Source organism: Biomphalaria glabrata, chromosome 17, assembly GCF_947242115.1.
Source record: "Biomphalaria glabrata chromosome 17, xgBioGlab47.1, whole genome shotgun sequence".
In the NCBI taxonomy this organism is placed as follows: domain Eukaryota; kingdom Metazoa; phylum Mollusca; class Gastropoda; family Planorbidae; genus Biomphalaria; species Biomphalaria glabrata.
The window spans coordinates 27,731,616-27,743,304 of NC_074727.1; the positions used below are offsets into that span (position 1 = coordinate 27,731,616).

The 11,689-nt window shown below is 38.4% G+C and overlaps 1 protein-coding gene across 1 annotated transcript; it reads right to left on the minus strand.

Annotated features, from left to right (window-relative positions):
- Window positions 1–785: 785 nt before the first annotated feature.
- Window positions 786–9,337, minus strand: LOC129923577 (lysophospholipid acyltransferase 1-like). Its single transcript, XM_056015101.1, has 4 exons — window positions 8,781–9,337; window positions 3,288–3,381; window positions 2,263–2,361; window positions 786–2,005 (listed from the first exon to the last, which is right to left on the minus strand). Exons 2-4 carry the CDS (start codon window positions 3,331–3,333, stop codon window positions 1,863–1,865), a joined length of 288 nt encoding a protein of 95 aa, XP_055871076.1. The 5' UTR covers window positions 3,334–3,381; window positions 8,781–9,337; the 3' UTR covers window positions 786–1,862.
- Between the last annotated feature and the right edge of the window lie 2,352 nt (window positions 9,338–11,689).

Genomic DNA, 11,689 nt, shown 5'->3' on the forward strand with positions numbered 1-11,689 from the left:
CTATAGAACATGGTTTGTGAAGAGATGAAGAGATCTTTATAGAACATGGTTTGTGTAGAGATGAAGAGATCTTTATAGAGTATGAATTGTGGAGAGATGATGAGATCTCTATAGAACATGGTTTGTGTAGAGATGAAGAGATCTTTATAGAGCATGGTTTGTGGAGAGATGAGGAGATCTCTATAGAACATGGTTTGTGTAGAGATGAGGAGATCTCTATAGAACATGGTTTGTGAAGAGATCTCTATAGAACATGGTATGTGAAGAGATCTCTATAGAACATGGTTTGTGGAGAGATGAAAAGATCTCTATAGAACATGGTTTGTGGAGAGAACTCTATAGAACATGGTTTGTGAAGAGATCTCTATAGAACATGGTTTGTGAAGAGATCTCTATAGAACATGGTTTGTGAAGAGATCTCTATAGAACATGGTTTGTGGAGAGATGAAAATATCTCTATAGAACATGGTTTGTGGAGAGATGATTAGATCTCTATAGAACATAGTTTGTGAAGAGATCTCTATAGAACATGGTTTGTGTAGAGATGAAGAAATCTCTATAGAACATGGTTTGTGTAGAGATGAAGAGATCTCTATAGAACATGGTTTGTGGAGAGATGAAGAGATCTCTATAGAACATGGTTTGTGTAGAGATGAAGAGATCTCTATAGAACATGGTTTGTGTAGAGATGAAGAGATCTCTATAGAACGTGGTTTGTGGAGAGATGAGATCTTTATAGAACATGGTTTGTTGAGAGATGAGATCTCTATAGAACATGGTTTGTGGAGAGATGAAGAGATCTCTATAGAACATGCTTTGTGGAGGTTATCTCTATATAAAGGGCATTTCTAGATCAATGACTGACAACAAAAAAAAGAGTGGACTAACTAGCAATGTTTTTTCTTTCAATATATTGCTCTCTATTAGTTTAGATTAGATATACATCTAGAAAATCTAGATTTTAAGTCCATTATCTACTAATCTAATCTAAGTCAAGGTGCTAATCTGTACATTTGTTTAGGAGATTTGTGATCATTAAATGTTTTCATAATCCTCCATTGTGAATGAAATTTTATCTACATCTAGAGTTGTTAGAGAGATCTAATCTATCAATCTCTATCTACTCAATATTTCTCAGCATAAGATAGCCATCTTGATTTAGACTTAGCTTTTAGTTTCACTAATTCTTCTAATCTAGATTTAGACAATAATCTAGATCTATAGTCTAGATCTTGTTAAACATAGGCCACAGAAACAGATGACCCCTCATCATCTGCCCTACAGACCACAAGGTCTGAAAGGGGAACTTTACTTTTATAGTCTAGATCTTAGCTAGTTCAAGATGTGCAAAGGGAAAGTGCCATACTAAGGCATGATACTGATAAGCCATAGGCTTCCAGAGCCGGGCACACCCCACATCCAGGCAACCAATCAAGGTCTAAGATCTAGATTCTAAATCAAGAGTATTCAAAAGAAAGTATTTAGATCCAGACATCTTATCTAGATCTATCTAGAATGATTCAAAACACTGAAGATCTAGATCAAAGACTTTAAGACTTAGATTCTTTAGGGAAAAGGAGATGGTTTAAAATTAGAACTAGATCTATGCGTAAATAGAACGATATCGGATGTACAAAACAAAGCTAGTCTTAATTTGAATTTTTCTAAAAATGGAAAAAATAATAAAACCAGATTTTTTTAAAAGTCCGAAAAATTGGATCAGGTGAAATTTTGGGAAACTTTCCATCCCAGTGTTACTGTCTGAACTCAATAGAGCGGCATGCTTGTTTTACCTCTACTCCCCAGTGTTACTGTCTGAACTCAATAGAGCGGCATGCTTGTTTTACCTCTACTCCCCAGTGTTACTGTCTGAACTCAATAGAGCGGCATGCTTGTTTTACCTCTACTCCCCAGATATCCACATTATCTGTCAGGTCCCACTGGGGTGAACCATGCTGGTCATAGCCACTGAACCCAAACCCTGCAGCATTGTTCACAGCATCAGCTGAAAGTCAATACAATTGTGTAGAGTAGTTTAATATGCCAACTAATAAGTGTTCAATTCTAACTATTATATAACACCCATAAACACATCTATAATACCAATATGTATATTACTCTGCTAATATCAATAGTCTAAAATAACTTAAATAATAGTTCTATAATTAGCTTAATGTCTTTTTTTTTCTGGAAAAAATTGAATGAATACTAAAATGCTATGGAATCAGAAATGTTTTATTACCAATGCACTGAATACATAACCTAGTTTCCAAGCAAAGTAATACTTCTGTTTAGCTATAGTCATTGCTCCTAAGATGAAGAGAACTTTATAGGCAAAACTCCAAGAGTAAAAGTCTGGAGCTGAGGGACAAAAAATTATAGCGTCAGAATCAATCAGTCATGAGCTACTGTAATGTGACATAGCATAGTAATATGACATAGCATCAGAACAATCAGTCATGAACTAGTGTAATGTGACAGCATCCAAATATATCAGTCATGAACTGGTGTAATGTGACAGTATCAGAATCAATCAGTCATGAACTAGTGTAATGTGACTTAGCATCAGAATCAATCAGTCATGAACTAGTGTAATGTGACATAGCATCAGAATCAATCAGTCATGAACTAGTGTAATGTGACTTAGCATCAGAATCAATCAGTCATGAACTAGTGTAATGTGACATAGCATCAGAATCAATCAGTCATGAACTAGTGTAATGTGACTTAGCATCAGAATCAATCAGTCATGAACTAGTGTAATGTGACATAGCATCAGAATCAATCAGTCATGAACTAGTGTAATGTGACATAGCATCAGAATCAATCAGTCATGAACTAGTGTAATGTGACATAGCATCAGAATCAATCAGTCATAAACTAGTGTAATGTGACATAGCATCAGAATCAATAAGTCATGAACTAGTGTCATGTGACATAGCATCAGAATCAATCAGTCATGAACTAGTGTAATGTGACATAGCATCAGAATCAATCAGTCATGAACTGGTGTAATATGACATAGCATCAGAATCAATCAGTCTAGTCTAATGTGACATAGTATCAGAAACTAGTCAATTAGTCATGAACTAGTGTCATGTGACATAATATATGGTTCAGAAACTAGTCAATGTCTGACATCTAGACATACCTAAAGAATGTTGTAGATTTAAACTAAAAGTATATTACAGGGAGACATAGGACAGACAATATTCATGGGAAGAAAATAGTCTAAATAAAAGCACTAAGAAAGACCATGATAATGGAGTCTCAGTTTATATACTCACAGTTAAGTTTTTCTGGGTTGAAAAAAAGCCCAGGCAGTAGCATCATGCCAAGACAGCAAGCAGTGGCCACAAGCAACTTTTTCACCACTAATTTCTTCATGGGCAAGTTTGAAATCAATAGGAAAATGCAGTGTAAGTCAAGTTGTGAATTTTGTAAATATTCTTCTTTCTACAAAGTTTATATCCATCAACTCACTCTGTCTGTCTGATCAAATGTTTGAACACATTGTTTCTCCCACACCCATCTCGGGTTTGAGTTTTGAGGTTTTGTTGGCACATCGGTAAACTTTAGGCCATGTTGTGCCCATAATCCCTAAAAGGTGACTCTCCCACAAGGGCTAAATTTTATTTAGTTAAGTTATTAGAAACAAGGTCTATTCAGTTAAAATAGTAAAGGTAGTGAAAATTTAATAATTTAGTAAAAATATTCTGTAAATATAATATGTACACAATTTCACAAATCAACTCTTCATAGACAAACCCACCTTCCGTACAAACCCATGGTCAACATTGTCAAATAGTGTTTTTAAGTTGTGCACTCTAAAAAATTTCTCCCTTAATATCCTGGTATCTGGGGCAATCAATGAGGATATGTTCCACGGTGAGATGAGAGTCACAGTACTCACAAAGTGGGAACTCCTCTTCTTCAGCACAGAGGAGTGAGTGATGTAGGTGTGGCCAATCTTGAGTCTGGACATGGTCGTGCTTCCACGCCTTGTCAGACACTTAGATGTGGGCTGCCACCTGACATCCGCCACAATCTGTCTGAGTTTGTTATGGGTCTCTGCCTCCCACTGATCCTGCCACTCTCGATAGGTGGCAGAGGCAACACTCTGTCGCAGGGAATTTGGGTTCCTGACACCGCTTGAATTAGGGCTCTCATTGCTTCTCTGTCTGCCGTTTTGTTTCCCTCTATGCCCACATGGGAGTAGATCCAGATGAAGGTGATATCCCTATGGTCAGCTGTTATTTGGTCCAACAGCTTTAGGCTCTTATGTAACAATGGAATGTCAGTCTTCATTCGCCCCAAAGCTTGCAATGCAGATTTGGAGTCAGAGCATATGATACATTTCCTCCTGTCGGATGTTTTGACGGGTGCAAGCGATGTACTTCGGCGATGGTGATTGTTTTGTTCTGAAAGGAGCAGCCCGCACACGCGACCTTTACATCCATTTTGAATCCCTCAGTGTAAATGGTGCCACACTCTCAGTAGCTCTGCTGCAGTTCCCTAAAGTGGACTTGTAGTATGCTTGGGTCTGTATTTACTTTTTTTAAAAATAAGGAGGGATAAATTTTATTTGGGTTTTCTCATCAACCAAGGAGGGTTCTATGGGATTTCTATTTTAGAAATTTGGTCAACGGGTGGGATTAAAGTTTGGATGGATTCTCTTATTCGAAGGCCCAATGGCTGTATGACGTTAGGCCTTCAATTGTATAGTTCTACATCTGTAGGGTTAAATATGGAGTCGAAAGCAGGGTTCGTGGAGTTGGATTTTAGCTTGACTATATACTACATTGCAGGCTTTTTCATTCTTATGTCCATGGGGAGTTCTCCAGCCTCCACACGGAGACTTGGGATTGGTGATGTACGAAACGCGCCGAGACAGAGACGCAGGGCAGCATTTTGTATAGGCTCCAGTATTTTTAGATAAGATTTCCTAGCTGCTCCATATATTATGGATAGGATTAGACTCAGATATAGCAGCAGAAAGGTATCTTTGTCAGCCCCCCAGTCCATACTGCTGAGTACTCTGAGTATGTTTAATGACTTTTGGCATTTCTTCTTAAGTTCCTTATTGTGGGGGAGAAAATTAAATTTGGAATCTAGGGTGAGGCCTAAAAATTTTGTAGTTTTCACAACATGTGTAAAAATAGTCCAGGGTCTGGGTGGATTCCCCTTATATTACAAAAATGCATGCTAACTGTTTTGGAGTCTGAAAATTTAAAACCATTATTGTTAGCCCAATTTTGAATTTTATTTAAACATAATTGTAATTTTCTTTCTAAAGTATTCAACATACAGGGTTTTTCTCTATGCCGGTGGACAGAGCTTTTAAAATGCTGTTTATTTTAATGTTAAATTGAGTTACCGAGAGAATGCTGCCCTGGGGTACACCCATTTCCTAGTCATAGGTGTCAGAAGCGGAGTTGCTCACTCGAACTTGAAATTTCCGGTCCTTTAGGAGTTCCCTTACAAAGCAGGGAAGGTGTCCCTTAAGCCCAATAAGCTTCAGGTCACGTAGAATGCCATGTTTCCAGATTGTATCGTAGGCCTTTTCTATGTCGAAAAATACAGCTACTAGATGTTCTCGTCTAAGGAATGCATTTCTTATGAATGCTTCCAGCCTTACCAGGTGGTCAGTTGTTGTCCGCCCCTGCCGGAATCCGCACTGGTAGTTGGAGATGATTTTATTTCTCTCAAGGTACCAGACCAGCCTATTGTTTATCATCCTTTCCATGGTTTTGCAGATGCAGCTTGTTAGTGCTATTGGGCGATAGTTAGCTGAGTCAGATCCATCTCTTCCCAGTTTGGGTAGCGGTATAACTGTGGCTTTCCTCCAGCTGTTTGGGAAAGCGCCTGTTCGCCACACACAGTTATAGATTTTTAGCAGGGTCGCCAATGAGGGTTTGGGAAGATGCTTGAGGAACTGATAATGGATTTTGTAAGCTGTATCAAACCATGGTTTGCTAGGCTGTTTTGGGTGTGCGGAGGTTAGGGGGATAACTTTCCGGTCAATATCAAGTAGCTTGCTAGCAAAGGTATCAGCTGGGTTCTGTACATCGAGGATATTTTCTGTGATATCCTCTGAGTATTTTTTTTAGAATTGTTCCCAACCGGCTTTATTCAGCTTCCACCGCTGAGGTCGTCCCAATGAGGGGAGATTGTTAGCAATGTTGATTGGAAAGTGATTATTTCCTCGTAGGTCATTGCTTACTGACTATTTAAAATTGTTAAGAAGTCTGGGGACACATACGGTGAGTCAATGCAAGTCAATGCAAGTGAGAGATCCAGTTCCTGGGTGCAAATAGGTCGGTGATGCATCTTTAAGTATGCATAAATCATGTTGGAGGAAGATATCCTCCAGTATACGGCCTCTTGTGTCAGTATTGTTGGATCCCCACATAGTGTTATGGGCATTGAAATCCCCAAAAATTATATAGGGCAGAGGGAGTTGTTTTATGAGGTTCTCTATGTCTGTTGGGTTTAATGGAGCGCCTGGAGGTATATACAGGCTGCAGCAAAGTGATAACCTTGTGAAGTGTTATCCTAGCTGCTATGGCCTGTAGTGTGGTCTGTAGCTCTACCCTCTCATGGGGGATGGTGTCCTTCACAAAGATATACATTCCACCTGATGCTCTCTCTGCATCCTCAACAGCCCTGCTGTAAGTGCTGTAGCTTTGGAAACTGATGCTATCTTTCAGAAATGTTTCCTGTAAGCAGACAGCTACAGGAGTCTCACCAGAGTCCTTCAGTAGCTGCATTTCCTCATAATTGGCCTTGAGGCCTCTACAGTTCCACTGCACAATCTTGGAATCCATGACTTATTCTAAGTAACCTACTTGGAGCTATTAGGCATTGGGAGGCCCTGGGAGGGGTTTCCCTTTATTCCAGTGACCTTGGTTCTTTTTAGTCTTGGGTTTGAATGAAGAGGAAGTGTAGTGTCTGTAGTTCTACCCTCTCATGGGGGATGCTGCCCTTCACAAGGATACAGACTCCACATTATGCTCTCTCTGCATCCTCAACATTCTTGCTGTAAAAACTGTAGCTTCAGAAACTGATGCTATCTTTCAGAAATGTTTCCTGTAAGCAAACAGCTACAGGAGTCTCAGAGTCCATCAGTAGATGCATTTCCTCATAACTGGCCTTGAGGCCTCTACAATTCCACTGTACAATTCTGGAATCCATGGCTTATTCTAAATGACCTACTTGGAGCTATTTGGCCTTTGGAGGCCCCCGGAGGGGTTTCCCTTTATTCCAGTGACCTTAGTATTTTTAGTCTTGGGTTTGGGAGGAGAGGAAGACAACCCTCCTTCTCTGTAGAGAGGGGAGATCTCTCCGGTTAGAGCGGCGGCTATTTCCTCCTCCCTCACCTTGGGAATCCTCTCCGCGTTGATTTCTCCCCTTAGGGAGTTGGTCAACCTCTAACTCAGTAGAGGTTGGGGTGTCTGGCTGGGTTCTCTGAGGAGAACCTGTGTCAGACATAATGTCTCCAGGTTCTCCCAGAGTGTTGGTTTTGACATGCTGTTCAGTCTCCATGCTATCATCAGCGAGTACAGAGAACCTGTTCATTAGCATGATAACAGGGCTTTCTTGTCTCTTTGGAGGTGTTTTGAGTTTCTGAGTTGGAGGAGGGGTCAACGTGTCCGTCTGTGTGGCTATGGATCTTCCTATCTTAACCACAGCCTGGGTATAGGTCTTTTTCAAGCCAAATTGGCCCTTAGGTAGGGCTAATACAGCCGATTTCGCCTGGCTGAAGGTACATCCATTTCTTGCCTTGTACTCCTGCACGGCAACCTCCTGTTTCCACACAGAGCAGTCCTTGGAGTAGGCTGAGTGGTCAGCGTGACAGTTTGGGCATTTGAACTGGGCTGTGCAGCTCTTGTCCACATGACCCTCTCCAGCACATCTGGCACACACAGTGTTCCTCTTGCAGACTGCCACGCCGTGTCCATAACCCTGGCACTTGAAGCATCTCATGGGGTTAGGTATGTAGGGCCTCACTGGAACTCGTAGGTATCCTGCCTTCACATACTCTGGCGGTGTCCTAGTTCCGAATGTGAGGATAATAGTGGTGGTTTTGATCTCCTCACCATCCCTGCGCCAATTCCCTCCACTATTTCCTTCTTAAAACATTCCATCAGGTCTCTAGAGCTGATTACACCTCTGCTGGTGTTCAGACTCTTGTGTGGCATGACTTCCACATGGAGATCACAGATTCTTCTGCATTGTAGAAGCCCATCAGAGTGTATCTTACAATCGACTTCTACGAAAAGTTCTGATGGCTTGTGCAGCTTCAATACACTCTTAGGCTCTCCCATTACTGACTTAAGTCCCTTGTAGATGAGAAAAGGGCTCATCTTTGTCAGGCTTTTCTCCTCTTCTGTGCACCTGACCACCAGAAATGATGGCCAGGTAGTACAGCTTCTTGTGGCCTCCTCCTTTTTATCGTTTATGTGGCGTCTCTTGCCCAGACTTAAATCTGGGGCAAGTAGGCACTGGGGCACATGTGCTCCCCACCTGCCATCGAGTACAACAAGAGGAAGAGCCATTCGTCACCCATCTCTGATCAATTTGAAATTATTTCTTTGACCAAACATACACAAAAATCAATAAAAAAAACAAGAAGAAAACATCAAAAAATACTTTTAAAAAAAATACAAAGCTTCTACAAAGTTGTACTTGTATCAATTAGATTGGATCAGTCATGTCATTACATCTGTAATAGATCTAGACCAACAACAATAAATCTGTGCGATTAGAAATATTTTTACCTATTGTTTTTGTTTAGCACCATTTCGTGCTTTTAGCTTTCTCAATATGCTGTGATCCTATCACTGGACCAGTTGAGAGCATGGGGGAGAAAGAAAGGCATAGCTAAGTGAATTTTTACCATATTCCCTTTTTAAAAGCATTTATATAAAAAAAAGGGGAAAGACCATAATTTGAACTATGAAAATATAAGATTACTTAGTTATCTATTGTTTATAGTCTATATAGTTATCTATTGTTTATAGTTGTTACGGTCGTAGCGCAGCACGGTGTGCATGAATAATGGTGCGAATTTGTGTAATGAATGGAAGGGATGAGTAAAAGGGGAAGCCGGGAGAAATTGACAGGAAGAAAAATGAAATGTTCGTATTTACATAACTTGTTGTAATATTAAAGTATTTATAGAGTAATAACCTGAGAATGAATTATTATTTCGAAGAGTCTTGTGTCCTAACAAGTGGCGCCCAACGGAAAATGCAAGACCTGCGTTATATCGGTATCTAATTCCTGTCTACTGAGGTATTACTAGTATTACAAAGTGTAACAAAATCTCTAGATCTATTAAGATTGAGAGAGTTAGCGTCATCTAAATCTCTAAAGCTATGTACTAGACTCACTGGTAAACATAAACCTTTGGTTGAAACTTAACTAAAAACATTATTGCTGAATTAATCAATTGGATTAACATTTAAATTTAGGTTTATGTCATTATAATTATTATGACGGTCCATTCTCTACATTCACCAATGTGAAAACGTCAGGGATTACCCACTGTATGTGGGTATGAATTTATTTGAAAAAAAATAATTTAAAAAAATCATGTCAGTGGCTGCTGAAGTACATGTCCATTATTATTCTGGCTGGTCATAGTTCTCAACAATAACCTTTAACATTCAATATTGATGGAAATTTGTAAAATTATTAGCACTGCTGTGGGCAACACTAGTGAATTTTGACTACGGTGGAGAAAAGTGCCCATTTAGGACCAACGGATATACACTGAGTTATACCAGCAGGAAGAAGAGTATTCCGGGAAGTAGATACATATTTGTATTCGATTAACATTAAACGTTTGGTTCATTACATTACATTTAGATATGAACATTATTGGGTCCAGGCATTAAGTATATGAGAATCAAATATATTTAATTGATATGGTCAGATAACTCTCTAGTCAACACTAAACTTAAAAAGGAAACAGCAGTCATAATCAATCATCACACTTTAGATCAATGCAACTTCAAAAATAACCTAACATACACATCCATAGCATTAAAGAAGATTACCCATCACAAATGGAAGTTTTCAATCAGACACAGCAGAAATAAATACCTATCACTGTTAATATTAATAGCAGGAGATGTAGAGTCAAATCCAGGGCCTAGATCTAAAGATAGATGCAACATCTGCAAAAACGTATGCACCATGAAACAGAAAGCCATTCAATGTGACACCTGCGATGAATGGTACCATGCATCATGTCTCCATATGAATACACATGTGTATTATGCCTTAGGCAACAAAGACGCATCATGGCACTGTGTACCATTTAAGTTACCTTAGTTTACATCAGGACTGTTTGATGCAGACACTTCTAACCCATACAACATCCTAAACACCATCCCAAACCAAACTCACCAACCACTAGCCAGATCCACTCCTGTTAAACCTAAATCTACTAAAATTAATACAACAGCCTCACTAAACAAACCTACTAAAGAAGTAATACCAAAATACCTTAAAACCTTAGTAATAAATTTTCAAAGCATTAAGAACAAAACAGCAGACTTAGAAATTTTATTAGAATGTGAGAAACCAGACATAATTGCAGGAACAGAAACTTGGCTACACCCTGAAATTTATAATGCAGAAATTTTCAATAGTAATTATAAAATTTTTAGAAAAGATAGGGCTGATAATCATGGAGGAGTTCTTTTAGCAATAAAAAGCACTCTTATAGCAGAAGAAATTACCTTACCTAACTCAAAAAATATAGAATCAACATTTTGTAAAATTAATACCACCTCAACATCCCTAATAATAGGCAGCATTTACAGACCACCAAATACTAGTTTAGAATACATGCAGGAACTATGTTATCAGATTACTACACTTAAAGAGACAAATAAAAATGCAGTTTTTTGGATTATGGGTGATTTCAACCTACCTGATATAAATTGGAAAACACTAACCATAGATAAACACCAAAACCTTAAGGACATAATTGAGCTTTTCCTAGAAACTTTACACAACCTAAGTTTAGATCAAATCATTAAAAAGCCAACTAGATTAAACAACACATTATATCTCTTCTTAACCAACAGACCTGGATTAGTAGTTGATTATGATATTATCCATGGTCTATAAGACCATGAGATCATAAAAATACACAGTCAGATAAAAGCAGTAGCCAATACAAAACCCAATAGAAAAATCTTACTCTGGAATAAATGTAATCTAACACAACTACACCAAGCTGCATTAAACTTTCAACAAACATTCTCATTAGAAAAAGACATTAACCAACCAGTCCATGACCTCTGGAATTTCATTAAAAACCATCTTAAAAGCATTATAGAAAATCATATACCAACTAAATACACATCAAACAAAATAAATAAATGCTGGTTTAATAATAGACTAAAGAAGCTTTGTAAACAGAAGGAAAACCTATATAGAAAATTTAAAGAAACTAATGCAGAAAGAGTTTACAAAAGTATATAAAAATTAAACACCTAACTCAAAAAGTAAGCAGACAGCTGCAGAGTGAATACATAAACAATGTAATATCTAAAGATAACAACAAAAAAATAAGGTCATACATTAAGTCTAAGAAAATGGAAACAACAGGCATAGCGCCATTAAAAGATGAACATAACATAATACATAATGATAATGAAACTAAAGCAAA

What these genes read in the sequence shown, in the direction of transcription:
- LOC129923577 (XM_056015101.1), bottom strand. Translation starts at nt 3,333, where the DNA reads ATGATGCTACTGCCTGGGCTTTTTTTCAACCCAGAAAAACTTAACT. An exon ending in CAACCCAGAAAAACTTAACT is followed by an intron (nt 2,362 to 3,287) that starts GTGAGTATATAA and finishes TTTGTCCCTCAG; the next exon opens with CTCCAGACTTTTACTCTTGG. An exon ending in TTACTTTGCTTGGAAACTAG is followed by an intron (nt 2,006 to 2,262) that starts GTTATGTATTCA and finishes ATTGACTTTCAG; the next exon opens with CTGATGCTGTGAACAATGCT.